We start from the raw sequence: 21442 nt of genomic DNA, 5'->3' as shown, positions 1-21442 counted from the left end.
AGAAAGCCCATCTGGGGTATAAAGGAGAAAATGCCATTCCGTAGCTGTAGTCACGATCCCGAAGAGATAGTCATATTCTTCACCGAAAGCATCATCCGCCTTTCGTTTTCTCTTATTAGTTTGTAAAGCACTTTCGCATTGTATAACATTCTGTAGATTGCCAGAGGTATGTTAGTGGAACAAGTCTTGCCGGAGGCGCCTAGGCAAGAAACTCTGGAATAAAATAGGCTTACTAACCTGAGCGAATCCTATTGCAATTTGATATTGTTTACCCTCTGTGATGCAAATTAACTCCTCAAGCGCTTGGATTGCGTAATCAACACGACCTGTATTTTCCTCGCCAACAACTTCGAACTGCGGGTTTAGTGATATTTTTTTTCCGGTAAGTTCTCTGACTATATTAATACATGCATGGAGGATTGCCGAAATATATTCACAACGAATAGCTTCGTTACTTTCAACGACGGGTCCCATATTGCGTAGCCTGAGTCGTATATCTTTAAGACAGTGTAACAAAGCCTCGTTCTTATCATCGATGTTGTGGGGTTCTGTTCATAAAGCAATAATACTATACGTTAGTTCCTGAAGGGTAAGTAATATACGGCAAAAAGGAAAAATCATACTTGGTGTAAATTGAGGTATGTCTGTTATTCGCCCATCTTGGACTCCATACTTTGCTAACACCTCTTTCAAGTCTTTCTTAGTCTTGTACGAGGAGAACGACCTCAGCTTTTTCTCCTTGCACTCCCTAGCGAAGTCTACGAGAGCAGTTGCAGGTCCCAATTTCATTCCATGACGCTCAAGCTCTTCTTTGGTTATCTTGAAGAAGGTACGGCCATTAACCTCTTCATTTTCTAATATTTTAAGAGCTGACTCGCTAAGTCCTAAGTCCTCCTGACCCTTCAGAAACTCTATAAGCTTGGCCGTGTCATATTTTTTAATTTCGTCCGCGAGCGAGACCGTCTCATTTCCAGCAACAGTAGTAGAGGTGGAAGCTGGAGTATAAGGTGTACTGGTTTCAGAAGACATAGTGTTACGTTTTTATAGGGATATTTGGCTCGGACAAAAAAAATAGTGTTACTTTCCGGAGTAAGATAAATTTTTATTTCTGTTCGGGAAAGAGAATACTGGGCGTTAATATAGGTTTTTATGTAGCACAGGAATTGCATCATTACACGTGACCCTTTCTCATATACGTTCGATAAAATAATACTTTATTTATGAAATACTGTAAAATAGTTGCCGGTAGCCGGCTTACAATACATAAAAATTGGCCGTTAAGGCGCTTCGCACGAATATTTCGCATTACAAGTCATAATAACCATATACATCATCCTCTATAAGAACATGGTAAACGTCCGCAGTGAGATTTTCATCAAAATAATTAGAAATCAATCCCCCTTGTCGCATAGCAACGTAATTTACAAGCCCAGAGCGGAGTGCGCGAAGATAAAATGGGACATTTCTGAATTGCTGAGGTAACTGTTGTTGAATCTGAGCGTGAAGATTTCTGACTGTATTTCCAAGGGGAATTGTAACCGTTAGATTAGCATCATTGTTTGGAATTCTAGTGAAGCGACCGGTGGGAATTATAAGGCAGTTGAGAGTAATATTGGCCATATTTTCGTTTTCTGGAATGTAAGGGCCCGTTGTGAGAAATTATCGCTTGCAGTAAACATGACTTTTGGCATATACATACCTCAATTATTTTTGCGGAAAGTTGGTTGAACTTCCACATACCTCTACATGCTTTATATCTTGCTGGGAAAAAGAGCGCCAAGCCGAAGTTAAGGAGATAAGAATAGTGATTAGCATTGTCGTATGATGCCAAGAGTTCTATGAAGGCACATGCAAATAGAATTCTCATACCTTTTCACATGTAGATCTACCGGAAAGACATAGTTGGTTTTCCGCCTGGCGATCTCGAAATTCCAAAGTCCTCAGCCTTTCATAACATATGCTTTTGTCGGCACTATTTACTTTTAGAGCTGGTCCTGTGCTCCAACTAGACCTCCTTTCAAGCGAAGCGCCTGTGAAGCAGGCCATTTTTTCCTCATGTTTGTTCGGGAAAAAAATAAAGAATAAAGGTTAATATGTTTTTCGAATATATATGTGAAAATTAATATGTCGCACAAACCCTGCCTGGTGATCGGCCTTTTTCTGTCACACAATCTGTGGCTCAGCAAATTCTTCCGAGCTGAAGAGGTCCTAAAGGGACCAGATCACTGACCTCGGACTGACCAATATATACCATCCGGGCAGGTCCCCATATTTCTGATCGAAGTTCAAGTGGATAATATGGCAATTCTATTAGACTTATTATTTGTGGGAGATAAATAACATTGGATTGTAAGAGTACATGGAATAATGACGTTGGATTACTTACACTGGGTAGACTATATACAAATCGCTTAAGTATTTTCTCTCTCCAATACTTGACAGCTTTTGTGTTCCAATGGGTCTTAATTTCACAAAAAAGGTCATCCCAGTCATACCAATCATCATAAATAGTCCAATCCTCTTCTCTCTGTCCATATTCTTTGGTAAATTCATCGAAGGCTTTCTCCTTCTCAGCATCTATATCCTCATCAAACATTTTGCTAATATTGTAGATCAATTATACTTAATAAAAAATAAAGTACTGTTAGCGTGCATAGCTTCTTTTCAGTATATGCGAAAATTATGTTGCACATGAGGCTGTTCTAATAGTTCTGGTAAATAAAAGATGCTTGATTGCGCCATACATAGTGCATGTTATATGTTGTATCTTTAAACGAAAAAATAAAATTAGCCAAGCCTAGTTCGCTGGTAAATTACTGCTCCGGACTAAGCCTTTCCACTATGTCATCTAATGCAAGTGCTTGTAACCCATCCAAACGAACTTTTAATATATCTTCAGGTGATAATTCTCTGAAGAATAGATTTTTAAAAAGCCATTCTGGATAGTCTTTGCTTAAATTACACTCTTTCAGTTTCGAATAATATTCCTTTACTGTATAATTGCCTTGAACTATTCTCCCAAATAAAAAATTCATTCTTTTGGACCATTCAAGATTAACCTCTCTTTCCCATATATTATTTATATTGCGGGCATTTTTTAGATCCCGTTCTGGGAGGTACTTTGAAATGGATGGTATTAGTTCAGGCGGAAGTTGTTCTAGCAAATTAACTGTATACATTTATATACGGTTAGAATATCTTTCGATCAAAAAAAGTGAAATACAATATTGGAAAGCTTTCATCCTGATCGAAGGGTCTTAACTTTCTTTGGTCGCGCCCTTCTTCGTTGCTTATGAGGGACAGCCTTTTTTTCTCTTACCTCAACCGAATCAGAATCTTCAGAAGACTCAAACGAATAGTAGGAATCCTTATGCACATCGCCTTTCAGCCCTTTTTTACTAATTAGCGAGGGAACTATTTCATGTATTAAGTCGACCACAGCTCCCCTATCTACACATTCGTTCAGATCATCCAATTCATCATCCAATTCATCTTCCAATAAATTGACCTTCCTTTTAAGCTTTACATATTTGATATGATAATCTTCCAGTCTTTTTTCTAATGCCCAAATCTGTCCAGAGAGTGCTTTATATGCTCTTGTATTCTGCTCATCCAGTCCTAATGACTGGGCTAATTTCTCTGTACGCCTGATAACTTCCTGCTCGCTGGATATATCAGATGAATACTTTTGATCAGCTACCATTTTCGTAATATATTCTATATGCTAGATCTTGCCTCGAGCGAAAAAATAAAATTAATAAATGATATCAGACTGATAAATTAGTCCTCCCGATCTTCTAACCCATATATCTAATTAGTTTTCATCAGAAATCCAGAATGGTTTTGCTTGATCATAAGGTTGTCCTCTCCTTCTGAAATTAACTATAGTATATCTATCAGATGGAGAAGCATGGTTATCAGGCGAATGTCGAAGGGCTTCACTGGCATAAGTATTGGCTTTTGACGGTGTAATAACTGAAAATATAATAAATAAATGACGCAGTAAATCCCGTGGCGCAGTAGGTCACATGATATGGTTACACAAGAAGAAATGGTTGGAAATACAAAAGTCACGTGACAAGTCACATGGCGCAGTAAGTGACGGATAAATATTTAGCCGATGGATAAATAATTAGCCAATAAAATTATATTTTAGTTTAGTATAATGAGAAAGTCATATGATAATACATCTTTTATTTCTTATTATTCTTAGAATTTTGATAGAGAAAGAGTAGTAAATAGTAGAAATGATTTTCTTAAAATGTATAAATACAAGTGGATTTCGATAGGAAATTCCGCAGTTCAATTTTTGAAAAATAAAAATTATTTCGTCCTTTAATAAAAACTAACACATTCTTTTAACCTTTTTCTTATGATGAAAAAGAGGTGTCATTTTTAATGACCTAATAATGATTTATGAATTTAGGGAAACTATCGCGAAATTAATGTTTGGGTAAGAAATTATGTTTTGTAATTTTTATAGCTAATATTTATTTTAAACCAAGCATAGATATTATACGAACTCAACACGTCGGTGGCAACATACGATATTTTATTTTAATATCCTATGGGCGGCGTGTTACAACGGATTTTTAGGCCCATGCACTACAGAAGCAAATACCGCCCCTAATTTGCGCAAGGAACTAGGAAGTAATGGCTCATAAGGTTTAGGAATATATTCATCTTTTTTCAGAAATGAACTTAAGTATATCGATCTAGGCTTTCTGGGGTCTCTTAACTGTCCGGAAGAAACTGCTTCCTGAATCCATGTAAGTAATTCTCTTGCTCGCTCCTCATTTTTTTCCAGTGATCTAAACACCCGAGGAACATCCTGTTAGCCTCGGTTTTTTGCGTATCCAGTTACACCTCCATTTGCTATGCGCAAGTTTTTAATTTCAGCAGGGCGGATACAGAGCATGATCATTACATCAGCTAGGGCCTGTTTATCGGGTGTGTTAGACACAACATATAAATCTAGCCGTTCCTTAACTGATTCTAACGAGAAGTGGTCCGGATAATGAAGTCCTTCATTTTTACGTTGCTCAGTACGCTCCTGTTGGATTTTATTAGATGCTCTGGTTATCTCTGGAATCTTGGTAGTAGAGATTATTTTTTCTGGAGCATTGAGGGTTCGCAATTCTCTTCGAAGCCTGGAGAGACGTGATGAGGCAATAATAGGATCAGAGGCGGTTTCGGCTAAGGTTCTAGATATCGCTTTTACATTTCTTTCACTAAGATTATCCCGAACAATACGCTGAGCCATTTCTCTAATAGTCTCGCCTTCTGGGGCGTTCTCAGATACTAGGCTTATATTCACTTCGGCTTCTAATCCTCTAGGATCGGTACTTGACTTATGTACCGCTCAATTCTCTGGTCAGGAATCAATGCGAATGCCTGTCCTTTGCTAAATTTATACCCTTTTTGAAGACGATTACGAGCCTGGCACCTTTTCTCTCTATCATCTCCCAAGAGGTCACGCATTTCTAGCGCATACTGACTGAGCTCTTCGATACTCATCTCATTGGTGAATTGATGGTCTGTAACGAACTTGGTTGTAATTGCGGACATTATGTGGTATGTAGATTATATGTAGTAATTAGATAATCTGTGGTATTCAGATTATATTATGTGGGAAAAGTTCAATTCGAAAAATATTCCGTAATTTCACTACCCCATGGTCGGTAAAAACTATCGAAGGGTTAGAGAAAGGGAAAAAATATATAACTTATGGGAGGTCTCTTTGAGCCACCTGCTCCGGCCGGGATATCTTTTATATATATTTGAAAATTGTGGGTAGATATGATAAAAAAAAATATAATAATAATTTGGAATAATATATCGCTTAGTTGTAAAGAACGAAAGTCCCATCCTTACTAATATTAATTAACCCACTCTTATTCACTCTTTACCAAAGCATACCATTCTCCTGGAGTATGCTTACCGTTTTTTTCCATTTCTCATCGGTATCAAGCCAGGAGGATGTAACTCCATCATCCTCGCACTACGACGAATTATTTCTTCTCCTATTAATCTTTCCCGTACTTTCATGTCCATATATTCTTTGGGATCTTCTTCAGTCTCTATAGCCCAATCACATATTCGTGAATCAGTTTCCATCCTATCACGGAATGCAATGGAATCGAGTCGGTTTTTTTCAGTGATAGTCACGAAGGCATCTGGATTCTCGCCGAGTTCGACTGCCTTTTTTCTGAGACGCTCTTCGCGCTGGGCTCTTGATAGAAGTATGGCAGACGATACTTCATTGATAGGCTTAGAAAAATCGGGAAGCTTGCTAGTTGTTTCTTTAGGGGGCGTATTCGTGTTTTTACTTATGGGTTCGTTAGTTTTGGAAAGCTTATTAACTTCAGACTTATCGATTACTGGCTCAGGTGGTTTAGAAGTCTCGGATGTCCTAGATGTTGAAGCACCTGGGAGTTCAGCTTGTTCTGCCTCATAGTCAAAGAGAACTTGGGTCGAATTGTCCTGTTTATCCGCTTTCTTACCCCTTGGAGGGAGATTCTCTTCCGGTTGAGGTGGGGTTATTTTCTGGGGAATAGTTGGTCCCTCTAGGACCGTTTCTGGCACATTGAATATAGGTATGTCTGTAATCTCATTTTCGGGCAAGTCGTCTTGAGATATATCAGAAAATTCTTCCATATCACCTAAGCCAGATTCATAGAGCTTGGCTACGATCTTGGGGCGGTCAAGTATATACTGATATACTCTTACTCCATTATCTCGTGAACGTGTCTGATCAATACTAATTAGTAAAAATTTAGTTCTAGCATCCTTCTTAGCCAATGGCTTCTCTCCATTACACTCACACCATTCAAGATAATCCTGGTATACCTTTTTACAACTAAACCTATTAATACAATTTTCAGGCCAAGGTAGAATATAATCAATTATAAATCGAATAGGATTAGGAAGTTGTCTTCGCATTGTTTCTATCTTCATTTTAGTTGTAGGAATTTTTCCTGGACTCCAATTTGTTAAGTTACGGCTAAGAAGGTATGACATTACTACTCCTGGTACATCAGGATGGTCTAGAATTTCACCTAGCCGGTCAAAATATGGTATATTGCCTCTACAGCACGCAGAGACATCAAAACAGACTATATGAGAATCCCCTATATCTATTTTGAGCGGGCATCCTGATTGCTTGTAACCATATACCCAGCATAATCATTTATTCGTACAGTTTCAAGGCCTTTGCGTTCTATAGCTACCATTCGTTCTGTTATGAGTGATTTGAGATGCCCGTTAAATCTATGCCATTCCCCACTAGACATCCCAGTCTCATTCATAACAATAAGCTTTCGAGTTTGGATGGCACTATTAAAATGCCCAAGAATTTTCTCCAGATCTGACGTTGCAAAATGGAGGTGTGACCCCAAGACTTTGTCACCAATAAAATCAGTGATGATATTTTTCCCGCACTGTTGTAATGTAAATTTAAGAACTAAGATAGTTCGGGGTTTCTTCTCTGGCTTCTGAACTAAATATGCCCACCAGTTCCAGATATATTCGTTAAGCCTTTCATCTTCACTACAGATTACGTTCTTCACATGCCAGAGAATCGGATCCATAATTTCTTTATTAATTTCTGGCGCTGGCTTAGCTAAAATCCTATGAAAAGATTAAAGAACTTTGTATCATAAGCTGGAGTATTTAGCGGATATGGAAGAAAATTAATATTGTGGTAAAGAATTAGACCTTTGGTAACCGCCCGATCTATTAAATTAATTAACTTCACCGGCTCTCCTCCTAGCTCAACTAAGTTAACTTCATACTTGGCAAGATCTAGTTTTGGCGCCATATCAAAATAAAGCCCACCATTTGTATTTTCTGTCTTGAGTACCCATAATCTTGATGTCGTTTGAATACAGGTGACTGTTGCCTGAATTGCGTCATAAATCTCATTACGAGAAAATTTTCGCCCAGAGGTACACATATCAATTAAATCTTCCCATACAAAACGGTCATTTGGGTCAGAAATTCTGGATTGGTCTAATTTTATAGGACTCGGAAGCTTTTGTTCCTGTTGCAAAGCAGTTTCACTAATGGTAAGCTTTACTGAGGGATTTCTAGTTCCAGGTTCTCTTTCGTGGTTTGCACGATGACAATAAAATCTATATGTTTTTTTATTTCGTAAGATATATCCGTTATCACTTTCATGTTCCCGATCACATATTGGGCAGTGTGATGGGGAGTTGCGAGTTAATGGAAACAAGTCTGGAATGTTATCTGAGGGGAATGAGAGAGTATACCCTTCGATACCGTTTCCCCCACGTAACGATTCCACAAAATCGAAATCAGCCTGGGTAATTTCATTATTTGTATCATTATTTTTCTTCAAACATCTGTTAACTTCTGACTCTGGAACAACCAAAAGAGGACTGTCAATGACTCTAGAATCATCATTGGGTGGACGAATCATAAAGTCAAAGATGGATCCATCTTTTGGACGAATAACTTTTTTTATACGAACATGTTTGTCTGTTTTTTTATCGTATTTGGGCGTTCCAAGTATTCGTAAGGAGAAAGATTTGAAAGAACCTATATTTGTTATATTATCAATTATCCCTTTTTTCTGTAATCCTGCTGGAAGTTTCTTGCGAACAAGTTTGGTGAAAGCTGAAACCTTAGCGATATTTGGAAGTCTCATGCCGAAAGTTAAGACATGTAGAGATATTTTTTTCTCATCACTACTTTCAGCAATAGACATAGTTTCTTTATCCCATTCTGGGAATATTTCTAGGCAAGTATCTCTAAAGGCGCGACAAAGTAAATTTTTTGCCTGACCGCTTGAAAGCTTGGGGGTAATAGCATTTAATGCTTCTACTAGTAAGTCAAAATCTATAATGGGGCGGAGTGGTTCATCAGCATCGATGATTTCGTGCAAAGAATGACCTTCGCGATCTGAGAGTATGGCTTCTATTTCATCCGCATTGTCTGCACCTAAAAAATGTCTCAGTCTAATACTATCATCGCGAATTTTATATAGAAATGCACCTATATTGGAAAGTTTAAACCCACAATAGTACGGGGCGGAGGGCGCATCGAGGAACTCTGAAAGCTCGGAATGTTCGGTCATAGTAAAAATTTTCGGATATGTTATTTAGTATACCTGGGATTTGGTATATAATACCCTTGTAAAAAAGTTTAAAATAAAAATAAATATTATTATAGACAGTAAAGATTAACCGGAATAATATCAAATGGGAGCCAAATATATTTGCCAGTATCTCTCCGATGAAGGGATTGTTTGTGGAGGTGGAAGTACGCGACCAGAAGGGTGTAGTATTCACTGGAAAAGACGCCAGCGATCTCTATGCAAACAAGATGGGTGTATAAGACCGACAGCATCAAAATATGGGTATTGTAATTGGCATATAAGTAAATGCCATTCGAAAGCAAATTATCATCAAAAGAAGATGGATAAAATGTTTCGGGATGGGCAAACACCAGCCCTATAAAAAGTCCACATCCTTAAAATGTTCTAGTTTTATGGTTAAAATATCCTTATACAGTGATAATATTCTTAAAATATACTAAAAATTGAACAGACGGTTTATTTAAATAGAATTTTATAATAATAAATTATTTTAAATTATACAAAAAATATACTGAACTTTTGAATTGTAATATTAATGGATATTTAAAATATTCTTATTGGATATGCAAAATATCCTTAAAATTAATTTACCAATAATTTAAGTATGAAATATTTCGATATTAAAATCGATCGGCAAAAAATATACTAAATATATTCTTAAAATAAAAATAAAAATGCCAACGTAATTAGATAATTTTTTTTTTTTTATCTGATGTAGTTCGATTTTTTATTTCAGATTTTTTTTTTAAAAAAGTCGAATTACGTATTACGATTAAAAAAATTTTATGAAAAATATTTAAAATTTCGTTTTTTTGGTTTCTCTTTTTTTTCAAATTACCGAATTTCTTTTACCAATTTTATTGCAATTTGAAAAAAAATATGGACTTCTCAAAACCAGTAAAAATACGAAATATTCACCTACTAAAAACAGCTATTTTACCTTTTCAATTTAATAATACTTCTGCTCAGTCTGAAGAACATCCTGAAACAGGTTTGCAAAGTTAACTAATTAGATATTCTATGATTTCTATTTACGATTTTTTTTTACTTTAATAGAAACATCGTCTCAACAATATGATCATGAATCATCATCTCGAGTAACTACTGAACAGGAGGAAAATTCGCAAGTAAATAATAAAAAATGTAAGTCAATACAATACCACTTTAATTTATGTTACTTTTTTTAAGCAAATGATAATAATGAAAATAATTTAATAATTCAGACAAAAGAGTCAAGACTAAGTCATCACCTCAAGAAACAGGTTTGCAATTAAAATTATTATTGACGTTTTATTAAATTTTATTATTCCTGCCCGCGTAATAAATATTTGATATTTTCGCAGAAGATTCAAGAGAGATGGAACGAGAGATCAATAAATTTGGAACCAACTTTATCGATGTATTGTTTCATTATTTAGATAATATGAAACAACATGGAGTCTTAAGTGTTACATTTAACATCTCTGAAGGCACCATATCAGTCGTTGATTCTGAGAGTACATTAATATTACGTTCAAATCAGTACGCTGATTATTTTCAGAAGAAAAAAATTAAAGAAATTTGTCCCAGCGCTATTAATGTTGGCAAAGATTTACATATCTTATTAGGTTTATTCTTGAGACTTCCTCAAGAACCTCCTATGCGTGATAAGATCATATTTCCAAAAAAAGAGATTTATCGTAAAGCCTTACTAGACCATTTAAAGATCATTTCTCAAAATAACCAAGAATTCAAATTCTTTAAAGGGACTTAGAGTGTAAATTTGAATCAAGTTGGAGGTAGTTTGGAATTGGTTACTAAAGTACCAATTAAGGTTCAACAAGGAGATAATTTTTCGGTTAATTTCAAATATATTGCAAAAAAATTAGCCGAAAATATTTATCAATCTGTTAATGGTGAAGTAAAGGAACAAATTAACAAAGAAATGTCCAGAAGGAAGGAATTAAGATTCCATGTTGAGGTGTTTAAGGCGTATACACGACTTCAAGCATTTTGTGCGTTAAATCTAAGTCGAAGTAAAAGCGAGACGGCAAGATCACAAGCAAAATCAATTGTTGTCAAATATTTTCCACAAATTTCTTTGCAAAATATGAGTTTAATGTTACAGCGGGCACCGAGAATATACCGATTACTCTTACTTTCAAATGAAGACTGGCGTTTAATTGATTCTTTTGAAGAATTAAGCGCGTGTTTTTTTAAGAGTTCAATGAATTCTGCCGCCAATTTTGAAATTTGGCTTAATTTGGTAAGGACGGGACAGATAGCTGATTACAAAAATGGTACAAGTATGTGCGAAGAAGGAAAGAAGTTCATGAAAGAAGTAAAGCTTAATATTATTAAAGAATATTTTGATGAAGTCGATGAAAAAAATCTAAAGGATTTTATTACTGATGATGACGATGAATAATAAATAATAATAATGTAGAAATTTGTATAATAATAATGTAGAAATTTGTATTTTAGATGTAAAAGAAACAATTTGTAGTATTCATTATAATGCTAATAATGCAATATGTTTAAATAAAAAATTTGTTAAATTTGCTAAATTCGCTTTATTACATTTATCAAAAAGAAAATTTTACTTTTTGTATAATTTTTTTGATTGAAAATAATATACACGTATTACAATAATCTTCATATATTATGGTACTTGTTCGCTATCAATAATAAATTATAGTTTTTTTTCTTTTAACTAATAATAAGTCTTTTTGGGATTATTCATTTCGGGATTTTGCCTTTCAGGCTTATGAAGTATCGGTATTATGAAATTTTTCGAAATTATGGCAATTCAGGATATCATTGTGCAACCAAATAACGATTATTCAACATCAAGCTTTATTCGTTTATTTTCTTGTGATTTTTTTATTACAAATTTAAACATATTTGAATTTTCTATTTTTTCTATTTTTACTTTACTAGTTAATTCAATTCTATCATATCAATAAAAGTTAGTGGATATGCATAATAATAAATATATAATTTATTAATTTAACAACTTACTTTGATGGTAATGTTATAACATATTCGAAATCGCCGACCGGTATCGATTTTTTTAAAATGCTTCCTGCAAAATCGAGTTCTTTATATTCTCCGGAAATTATTATATTTTCTTCGCCTTCCGTGAATAATTTGATTTCGTCCTTATTTGTAATAGAAGGAAGGCAAAGAACAATGATGAAATGGGAACTATATAATGAATATTAAAAGTAAACTATCAGTAAATTTTTTAATTTATATATTAAAATTAAAATGAGAACGTTACCTATCATCATAAAGGTTATAATATGGTTGCCAAGTAGAACCCTATAAGTTAATAAATACTTTAATAATAATAACTTAATAACTTATGCTTTGATATTTCTTAAAAAATTATCAAATTACAGGTTTATTACGGTATTCGCTATGAAGAGATTCGTTACTCTTTCTCTTGATAGGTTGAAATTTAACAGTAATATTTTTCTCCTCTTCAATTTTAAATTTAGCTCCTCTTACACTGTAAAAGAAATTGTCTTTTTCTTGTACATTATTAAAATGTATAAACCCATAACTAAAAAGTTTAAAATTCTCCATTAGTTCATTAAAAATTTAAAATTTTAAACCATTATTAATAAGTTTATACATACTCATCTTTTTTTTTTTACCACATGAACAAAATTTTGTGGAATCTCATCATTTTTTTTAATCAAATCTTCTAATGCTGAGGATTTAAGATCCTCAAGATTACTTCCGCCAAGAAACAGCGCGCAAGTGTCGGGGTGGCAAGATTCTTAAGTGTAAATGAGAAAAGAAAGGCATCATAAAAAGCCTTTATCAGAAAAAGGCGACATAAAAACCTTTATCAGAAAAAGGCGACATAAAAACCTTTATCAGAAAAAGGCGACATAAAAAACCTTTATCAAAAAAGGTGGCATAAAAAACCTTTATCAAAAAAGGCAACATAAAAAACCTTTATCAAAAAAGGTGGCATAAAAAACCTTTATCAAAAAAGGCAACATAAAAAACCTTTATCAAAAAAGGTGGCATAAAAAACCTTTATCAAAAAAAGGCAACATAAAAAGAAAACGCGACATAAAAACCTTTATCAGAAAAAGGCGACATAAAAAACCTTTATCAAAAAAGGCGACATCAAAAACCTTTATCAAAAAAGGCGACATAAAAAACCTTTATCAGAAAAAGGCGACATAAAAAACCTTTATCAAAAAAGGTGGCATAAAAAACCTTTATCAAAAAAGGCAACATAAAAAACCTTTATCAAAAAAGGTGGCATAAAAAACCTTTATCAAAAAAAGGCAACATAAAAAGAAAACGCGACATAAAAACCTTTATCAAAAAAGGCGGCATAAAAAACCTTTATCAAAAAAGGCAACATAAAAAACCTTTATCAAAAAAGGTGGCATAAAAAACCTTTATCAAAAAAAGGCAACATAAAAAGAAAACGCGACATAAAAACCTTTATCAAAAAAGGCGGCATAAAAAACCTTTATCAAAAAAGGCAACATAAAAAACCTTATCAACGAAGGTTAAAAACCTTTATTAAAAAGGCAACAGCGACATAAATGAAAAAGAGCAATATAAAAAACCTTATCAAAGAAGGTTAAAACCCTTTATACAAAAAAACTCACCACTCATTTTACTCTTTTTTCAAAAATAATAAAAATATTTACACGCTAGTTAAAAAGTTAAAACAATTGTGTATTTATTTGTGATGAAAACAGGGTGCATAAGATCATTAGCATGTGTACCCCAAAATAAAAAATTTTTTTTTCAGATGATACTAGCGCAGCCCTGTCCGGGAATGGAAGCTGGCCATCAAATTAAGAAAGTAATGATATGCCTTATTTGCAATGTGAATAGGTCTAGTTTTTTACTGTTATTATCATAAACTAAGAAAGTAATTATGCCTTATTTGTCATGTGAATAGGTCTAGGTTTTTATTGTCATTATCATATAAAAGATAAATAGAGTAATGTTATATATAATTTATGCAAATATTAATGAATCGTGTGAATGTTACAATTGTTTAGCGATTCGTCACAAAAAAATTTGTCTCAAAATAATAAATACATTAGTGATCTATTTTACTTATTAGGATTAGTACAAATACGAGGTAATCTAAACGTTTACATGTCTCACAATCTTTTTTTTAATTATATAGATTTAAGATATCGTTACATAATGTGATGTGAAAAAAAAACTTCTAATTTACAGCTCTTATAATAATGCAATATTTTTGCTCTTGCCGTACCTGTAAAATAAATCCTGGTGGTGGAAAGTGGTTGTCTACCAAAAAAACTTTTAAAAAACATCAAGAAAAAGAAAAAGCATGTATTGAAAAAATTAATGAATCAGAAACAGAAAGCAGTAGTGAATCAATTTCAAGTTATAATGTAGCTGAAAAAAGAAAGTTTGATGAATTAGATAAATCGGATATAAATTCGGTGAATAGTCTTTCAGATAATGAGAGGTAATTAATGAAATTATAACAAAAAGTAAATTTTACTTTTTGCTAATTATATTATTCATCAAAGTAGTCTTGATAATGAAGACGATAATAATAATCCAAGTCAAGAAGATTATAATGGTGACAATGACAATCCAAGTCAAGATTATAACAATTATAACGAAAATTATAATGGTGATAATGATAATTCAAGTCTTGATGAAGATAATGGTAATAATAACAATCCAAATCAAGATTATGATTGTGATGATAATCCAAGTCTTGATAATGATGAAAATGATAAAGTAGAAGATATGGAAACTGAAAGTGATGTTTCTGAAGAGAATGATGAATTTACAGAAATGGACAATTAATTTAATGACATAGAAGACATAAACGATGGTATATATTTAATATTACATCGATAATTGTGATTACAATTTTTAATTACTTTTTTTTATTTATTTTAGACGAATTGATCAAAGGCTTACGCCTTTTACATACAAAAGTACTTCATTCGATATCCGATATTGCATTTAACAAAATACTCGATAATATTAATTCTAATTTAACAATTTATAAGTTGAAAAAAAAATCAATAACATAATTCCTTTTAAACCGCAAAAATATGATACTTGCAAAAACAGTTGTATAGCGTTAAATATGAAAGAAAAGCATATTTTTGGAATGATGAACTTTCGGTAAGTTTCATCAATGGACGAAAGTTTTTTAAAATTTTTGTTTTACTGTTGTCTTACCATTATTTCTCCTATTGTCAGGGACCTCTCGCTACACTAAATTGAGATTGTCAAAGTGAAAACCTTCCCTTATTTGTTAAAATTGCCCTTATTTAAAATCAGCATAGTCAATTTTTTTACTTTATCTACGAATAATTAAAATTATCATTATACCTCCTAAAATATTAGCTAATATATCGTACTGTCATTGCTAAAAGTAAAAATTACTTTTACTAATTTACTAATTGTTGTTATAATATGACTTTAGTGACAGTAATAATCAAAGCTTTGATGTTCCATTTCCTTCAGTGTTAGAAGATACATCTAAAAGGTAATTGATCGATTATTTATAATAAAAAATATAACTTACATTTTCCTAATAATTACAATTATTTTAGCGATGATCAAATTCTTGATGATTATGATTATGGACCTTTTAAGATCATTGATAATTATGATAATGATAATTCAGAGACAGAAAGTGGTACTTCTGAAGAGTATGATGGTTTTGAGGAATTTGAAATAACAGCAGAAAAAGAGAATAAAATATGGGACGGTATGTTTAATATTATAAATTTAAAATTTTAAACTAGATCATTAATTAACATTTAATTTTTTAGATAAATTAATTCAAGGACTACGTCTTTTACATGTAAAAGTACTCCATTCTATATCTGATGAAGCGTTTAACAAAATATCGAACCAACTGGAACAATGTTCCAAACCATTAACAACAAATTGATGTAAATAATAAATGTATTAAAAAAAAAACGTTTTTAAATAAATACATAAAAACGTATACATAAATAACATATCGGAGTTTTTTTCATGTAAAAATAGGCTAAGCCACAAATTGATTTATTTATTTATTTATTTATGATAGTAAACGATAGCAATTATAGCAAGTTTATTTAGCAAATGTTAGAATGCGCAAACAATAAAAGATTGCATATTATTTAGCCTTTTATTCATGTAAAATTACTAAATTACTTATAATGTTAATTTATAAATACCTACTCATTACCAACCATCTCGTCAAAATTAACCCCTGAAATATCAAAATATTCCTTAATAATTTCAATTTTAATCCTCTTGTTTTCCCTATTTCTTTCTTGAGTTTTTAATTCTTCGTCATAACTAATCAGCTTGCCTGTACGGACCAAATTGATCCATATTTCAAAGTTAATTGCCGTCTTTACTCCACTCTTAAAAAAACATGCGCTTAATTCTTCGAAAGAATCTAAAAGTCGCCAATCAAAATTGGCTACTTCTAGTAACCTGTATATACGTGGTGCTCTCTGAAGCATCAATTCCAAATTCGGTAAAGAAATTAAGGGGTAAAATTGAGCAATTAATATTTTTGCTTGAGATTTTGTCGTCTCTGATTGTTTTCTGTTTAAGTTTATCTCACAAAAAGCCTGTAATTGTATGTATGACTTAAAAAACCCGACATGGAACCTTAGTTCCTTGCGTCTGGCCATTTCTTTATTTCCTTGCTCATTTGCTTCTCCCATTACGGATAAAAATATATCCTCCGATAAATCTTTTGCAATCTTCTTGAATTCATCGGATAATTCAGTAAGTGATGAAGTCTTTTCTTGCACACGAATTGGTAAAATTTTAAAAGAACTGCAACTTTTTTGATTGTCATCAGAAATCAAATTAATACGTTGAGTACCACGAAATAATTGAAAATCTTGTGTTGAATTAATCTTTTCCAAATGACTAATGAGGGCTTCTCTATACTCTTCTTTTTTACTGAAGATTGACCTATCACGTATAGGTGGATTATTTGGCAATTTACCAATATAACCTAGCAGCTTATGCAAATCTTCCGCCAATCTTATACTTGCCATATCCAATTCTTTGAATTTCTTTAATTCGATAATATTTGCCTCGAAGCTGAGATCCGAGGCTTGATTATAATCATAATGAGGAAAACTGGCATTAATTGTTATATCATCGGAGTTAACGTGATTTGGCTTTATCACTAATGTTCCTGTGGAATCCATAAGTCGTATATTATTATTAACCAAGTTCATTGTTACACTTTTAACTCCGGTATTTTTCAATTTGCTCAATGAATATAATAACGAATCTATTGTGGGACCTCCGATCTTATTAATGGCCAATAATATTTTTTCGTCTAAAGAAAAATATATATATTATTTCAAATTCAAGTTTCAGAGTTTACTTTCTGTGAATTATACAATACCCGGTTTAGCCCTTTTACGCATCGAGGTATCTAATATAATTTAAAATAACAAAAAGTAAGTATCTCTTTTGTTAATCAACAAGGTAAGAAAAAAAATGCGAAAATTTACCAATTTTCGTTCTTTTTTTATCATTTTTTTGGGTTGAACCTTATACATTACAATAAATAGAAAATAATAAACATAAATTTAAATATTACTGTTTGCTCTAAATTACTAAGATTATAAGATATAAATTGAAACTTACAAAAATCTTCGTTAGCATCATCAGTATTGGTATCCAATACTTTTACTTGATCATCTATAAAATATAAATAAGAAAAAAAGAATTTACTTTTTGTAAATAACAAAAGAAAAAGACGAAACAACCTACAAAATCATATTAATTTTAAAACTAACCTTGACCATGATCCTGTTCTTCATTCCTATCATCATTGTCAAAAAATTCATTATTTATATTTGGTTTTTTAGTGCCATTATTACTAAAAGTTTCAGAAACCCCAACCCCGACACTGGGAGAACCAGAAGAGCCATCGTCACTTGTAACACTTGGAGAAATTATTAGGACCAATGGTTCTTGTTTATCTTTAAATATATCCAATTATGAAATATTGATTCAAAATTGAAGTAGATATTAATTGATTGAAAATTTCTAAGTTTACACGGGGTGTTTGCACACGGGTCATATAAATATAATTTTTAATAGACTAATTTTTTGTTTTTTAATTTGAAATTGAATGCTACCGACATTATACTCTTTTACTTTTTATTCTTATTATATTACAGATAAATATATGTATTTTCACCTGCTCTGCAAGTTTACTTAAGGCATTAAAGGAGGTTTTGAATGCCGTTTTTAATCTACTAATATGACCCGTGTTTAAACACCCCGTGTACAAATAGAAATTGCCTAATTGATTTATTAGAATTAGATACAAAATAAATAATTAACTTTGCAAACCTGTTGCAGGCTGTTCTGTTTCGGGTTGTTCTTCAGAATCAAAATTATAAGGTAAAATACTTTTTTGCAGCTGGATAATTGGTATTTTTACTGATCTTAAAGAGTCCATGTTTTAAAATTGCGATAAAGGTGGTAGAAAGAATTCAGTATTTTTTTAAAAAAAGAAGAGAATTAGAGAAAGAAGAAAAACCAAAAAATGAATTTTTAATTTTTTTTTTGATAAATTTATTAATCGTAATATGTAATTCTATTTCATGGCTTTTTTGCTGCGACATATTAATCGTAATATGTAATTCGATATTGAATTACATCTTTACATCTTTTAATGGAAGCGGTGTATTTATACTTTAATGGCAAAGTGGGATTTGATGAACCAAAAATGGGTAAGATTTAATTGTGTTATAATAATGATGTTCCACCACCTTAGCGTGACACATTAAACTCTGTGCAACATCCACATTTCTCCCATTCGGTATTTTTTTTTCGCAAATAAAAAATTTTCTCACTAAAAAAAAATGACAATTTTGATGGTAGCAGAATGTAACAGTTAGGATTGACAAAAAATTTTTTTTTCTCTTGTAAAAATAATTATTAGATATATAATAAATAAATAAAAAAAATAATAGGTGGGTTATTAAACTTGCGCAATGTGCAATGCGATCATAAATTGGAATCATTACGTTAGACGTTTTCGTCTTACGAACCGAGAGACCTAAAAAAATCTTCAGGTAAAGAAAATTTATCATTCAGTTACACGTCGATTTTTTTATTAAGATTTATTTGAAATATATATATATATTTGCTGATTGACTTTAATATCACAACAGTGTTCGTACAGTATAACATATAATGTATAACGTCAGGTTAGGTCTGCATCATTTTCGTTTACATTCATTTATATCTTTCTTTTTTTCATTCTGTCTTTTGGCTCTTTAGTCATTTTATTCGCAATACCTGTAATTTTATTGCACTTTGTATTGTCACTACTCTTGCGCTAGATTTTATCCTTCATTCTTAAAACTAGTTTACCAAGCACGTCAATATTTACAACTTACAACAACGATAATAAACAATTTGTAACATATTATATTATTAATATTTATTAACATATAGATGAAAAAATATATTAGGAATATAAATAACATTATACAAAAATTTATTTTCCCCTTTTCCCTCGTCCCTGTCCCCTTCTTTGTCTTCTTTCTTGGCCTTCTTCATCCCTTTCCTCCCCTTCTAAACGAGTAATCCTAATAAAATAAAAGTGAAAAATTATATTAATTTAAGGAACCTTATTAGCAAAAAAGTTGATTACTTACTTCCTCTCTGCCTTCTTTAATTCATTATGTACACGCAGCAATTCTCTCTGGTCATCTCTGTAAGCCCGATCCATACCATTCACTTGCTCTTGAAGTTCCTGCACCTTTTTTTCCAATTCCTTTATGTAATCTAATGGGGGAAAAAAATTGGTTAACTTGATCTATGCGCAGCTCGACCAAGCGGGTTTCTCCATCTTAGGTTGACACCGATACCGCTTAGACGTCCACAGATTCGTTTTAGAACAGACGTCCACAAGTCACCTTTAGAACAATCCAAAGACGTCCACAGGATCATTTCAGGACAAACGTCCACAAGCCCTCTTTAGAACAATCTAAGCCCCCAGGATATCATAGAGAGGAACCCACCTGCAACTACCTGACGAGCACTTCCTCTCTTGCTCTTAATGCGAGCAATTCGTTTTTCCTTCGAACGTTGAGAGCGGTGTCTGACCATCGTGAATCTATTATATAAATTAAAAGTTATTCCTATCATTAAAACTATCTCGGCAGGCTAAAACCATCCAAGCAGCCAACCGGTTAAGCGCAGACTTACCTAAAGAGAGTACCACAGTTTTAGACGTTACGAAAACTTAAAATAATTTTTACGTAATTGGATTGTATATATAGGAAAAAATGCGTGAGAAAATACATGTTTCAAAAAGAAGGATTTTAGCAAATACACGAGAACGATAAGATTTTTTGTGAAATGGGAAAAATGGGGACAAAGAAAAGTACAAAATTAATTACAAACAACGTGCTAGAAACTTTAATCGGAATAGTACAGTATGCCGATCTGGTTGTTAACTGAAAGTAAAATTTACTTTTTGTCAGTATTCGTATTTTATTTTATAAATTATACAAATATTAAATATGAGCTATTAGTAATTACGTAAAAGTAGCAGATCTTCAATGTAACAGGATTGTTTGACAAACTCCTTTTCTCGTGAAAAAATGATTTTTTTTCTCACAAAACTTGTTTCGTATGGGAAGATATATCATTTTTATTTCATATGGGAACATATCATTTTTTTCTCCCATGAAAAAAAAAATTTTTCACGTAGTTCTTTGGGGAACAGAATAGTTGGGAGAACTGAATTATAATAACATATAATTTATTAACAAAATTATTCATTTTCTATACATTTGCAATTTAATAGTTTCATTTTCTAATTTATTTTCTATTTCTATTATTTGGTTTAACTTTTGTTGATATAATTCAACGGCAAATGTTTTTTGCCGTTTTAATTGTGTAATTTCTAAATAAATGTTAGTAATTGATATATATTATTTATACAATAATAATTTATAATTACCTTTATCTTTATTTTCAATTGTTTCGTTTAAAGAGTTGACCTAAACCAATTTTTTAATTAGAAACCAGATAACAACCGAATACAATTATATACTCCATCTTTTATTAAACCCTCCAAAAAAAAAATAAAAAAATAAAAAAATAAAAAATAGAAGAAAAAAATAAAAAAAGCTATCTAAAAGATCTGAAAAACTACGGGCGAACCTAGTAACCACTCTAGGCGGTTCTCAAGTGTTCACTCACCTTATCTCTTTTTCTTTTATTATTCGAAAAGGATTTATTTTTTCGTTCTTGTAATTTATTTTGACTTCTTTTGTGAACCATCTTCATTTGTAAGTTATCATA

General features: G+C 32.1%; 13 protein-coding genes across 14 annotated transcripts; 4 read left to right on the top strand and 9 right to left on the bottom strand.

Annotated features, from left to right (window-relative positions):
* Positions 1-115: 115 nt before the first annotated feature.
* Positions 116-1029, bottom strand: OCT59_020703 (uncharacterized protein; the record flags this gene model as incomplete). The annotated part of the gene is made up of 5 exons (XM_066149354.1): positions 116-150; positions 238-248; positions 515-548; positions 624-705; positions 844-1029. The coding sequence occupies 5 exons, from the start codon at positions 1027-1029 to the stop codon at positions 116-118; spliced, it is 348 nt and encodes a 115-aa protein (XP_065990266.1).
* A 276-nt stretch (positions 1030-1305) lies between these two features.
* OCT59_020702 (uncharacterized protein) lies at positions 1306-1620 on the bottom strand (the record flags this gene model as incomplete). Its single annotated transcript, XM_066149353.1, has 1 exon — positions 1306-1620. One exon carries the CDS (start codon positions 1618-1620, stop codon positions 1306-1308), a length of 315 nt encoding a protein of 104 aa, XP_065990265.1.
* On the bottom strand, positions 1590-2046 carry OCT59_020701 (uncharacterized protein; the record flags this gene model as incomplete). The annotated part of the gene is made up of 3 exons (XM_066149352.1): positions 1590-1631; positions 1700-1761; positions 1890-2046. 3 exons carry the CDS (start codon positions 2044-2046, stop codon positions 1590-1592), a joined length of 261 nt encoding a protein of 86 aa, XP_065990264.1.
* Positions 2047-2179: 133 nt separating this feature from the next.
* OCT59_020700 (uncharacterized protein) lies at positions 2180-3179 on the bottom strand (the record flags this gene model as incomplete). 2 transcript variants are annotated; one of them, XM_066149351.1, is made up of 2 exons in its annotated part: positions 2180-2600; positions 2818-3179. In XM_066149351.1, 2 exons carry the CDS (start codon positions 3177-3179, stop codon positions 2180-2182), a joined length of 783 nt encoding a protein of 260 aa, XP_065990263.1. The 2 variants fall into 2 exon arrangements, with proteins under 2 accessions (XP_065990263.1, XP_065990262.1); XM_066149350.1 differs by lacking the exon at positions 2818-3179 and having other exon boundaries at positions 2180-2596.
* A 59-nt stretch (positions 3180-3238) lies between these two features.
* Positions 3239-3703, bottom strand: OCT59_020699 (uncharacterized protein; the record flags this gene model as incomplete). Its single annotated transcript, XM_025311852.1, has 1 exon — positions 3239-3703. One exon carries the CDS (start codon positions 3701-3703, stop codon positions 3239-3241), a length of 465 nt encoding a protein of 154 aa, XP_025167708.1.
* A 1131-nt stretch (positions 3704-4834) lies between these two features.
* OCT59_020698 (uncharacterized protein) lies at positions 4835-5568 on the bottom strand (the record flags this gene model as incomplete). The annotated part of the gene is made up of 2 exons (XM_066149349.1): positions 4835-5345; positions 5417-5568. 2 exons carry the CDS (start codon positions 5566-5568, stop codon positions 4835-4837), a joined length of 663 nt encoding a protein of 220 aa, XP_065990261.1.
* A 3653-nt stretch (positions 5569-9221) lies between these two features.
* OCT59_020697 (uncharacterized protein) lies at positions 9222-9479 on the top strand (the record flags this gene model as incomplete). Its single annotated transcript, XM_066149348.1, has 1 exon — positions 9222-9479. The coding sequence occupies one exon, from the start codon at positions 9222-9224 to the stop codon at positions 9477-9479; it is 258 nt and encodes an 85-aa protein (XP_065990260.1).
* A 518-nt stretch (positions 9480-9997) lies between these two features.
* Positions 9998-11525, top strand: OCT59_020696 (uncharacterized protein; the record flags this gene model as incomplete). Its single annotated transcript, XM_066149347.1, has 5 exons — positions 9998-10109; positions 10175-10261; positions 10342-10380; positions 10462-10797; positions 10891-11525. The coding sequence occupies 5 exons, from the start codon at positions 9998-10000 to the stop codon at positions 11523-11525; spliced, it is 1209 nt and encodes a 402-aa protein (XP_065990259.1).
* Positions 11526-11936: 411 nt separating this feature from the next.
* On the bottom strand, positions 11937-12745 carry OCT59_020695 (uncharacterized protein; the record flags this gene model as incomplete). The annotated part of the gene is made up of 5 exons (XM_025329079.2): positions 11937-12048; positions 12119-12304; positions 12381-12421; positions 12500-12665; positions 12738-12745. The coding sequence occupies 5 exons, from the start codon at positions 12743-12745 to the stop codon at positions 11937-11939; spliced, it is 513 nt and encodes a 170-aa protein (XP_025164156.2).
* Positions 12746-14337: 1592 nt separating this feature from the next.
* On the top strand, positions 14338-14932 carry OCT59_020694 (uncharacterized protein; the record flags this gene model as incomplete). Its single annotated transcript, XM_066149346.1, has 2 exons — positions 14338-14582; positions 14650-14932. 2 exons carry the CDS (start codon positions 14338-14340, stop codon positions 14930-14932), a joined length of 528 nt encoding a protein of 175 aa, XP_065990258.1.
* A 340-nt stretch (positions 14933-15272) lies between these two features.
* Positions 15273-16037, top strand: OCT59_020693 (uncharacterized protein; the record flags this gene model as incomplete). Its single annotated transcript, XM_066149345.1, has 5 exons — positions 15273-15282; positions 15338-15371; positions 15564-15626; positions 15694-15851; positions 15916-16037. 5 exons carry the CDS (start codon positions 15273-15275, stop codon positions 16035-16037), a joined length of 387 nt encoding a protein of 128 aa, XP_065990257.1.
* Positions 16038-16308: 271 nt separating this feature from the next.
* Positions 16309-18578, bottom strand: OCT59_020692 (uncharacterized protein; the record flags this gene model as incomplete). Its single annotated transcript, XM_066149344.1, has 6 exons — positions 16309-17441; positions 17511-17540; positions 17620-17658; positions 17756-17809; positions 17908-18093; positions 18470-18578. 6 exons carry the CDS (start codon positions 18576-18578, stop codon positions 16309-16311), a joined length of 1551 nt encoding a protein of 516 aa, XP_065990256.1.
* Positions 18579-19625: 1047 nt separating this feature from the next.
* OCT59_020691 (uncharacterized protein) lies at positions 19626-21427 on the bottom strand (the record flags this gene model as incomplete). The annotated part of the gene is made up of 9 exons (XM_066149343.1): positions 19626-19716; positions 19786-19915; positions 20152-20161; positions 20218-20246; positions 20339-20374; positions 20675-20757; positions 20927-21041; positions 21099-21138; positions 21341-21427. The coding sequence occupies 9 exons, from the start codon at positions 21425-21427 to the stop codon at positions 19626-19628; spliced, it is 621 nt and encodes a 206-aa protein (XP_065990255.1).
* Between the last annotated feature and the right edge of the window lie 15 nt (positions 21428-21442).

The sequence above is a fragment of the Rhizophagus irregularis genome, chromosome 3 (genome assembly GCF_026210795.1).
Source record: "Rhizophagus irregularis chromosome 3, complete sequence".
In the NCBI taxonomy this organism is placed as follows: Eukaryota; Fungi; Glomeromycota; class Glomeromycetes; order Glomerales; family Glomeraceae; genus Rhizophagus; species Rhizophagus irregularis.
The sequence above is the reverse complement of the archived record's forward strand: the minus strand, read 5'-3'. Positions and strand labels throughout refer to the sequence as shown.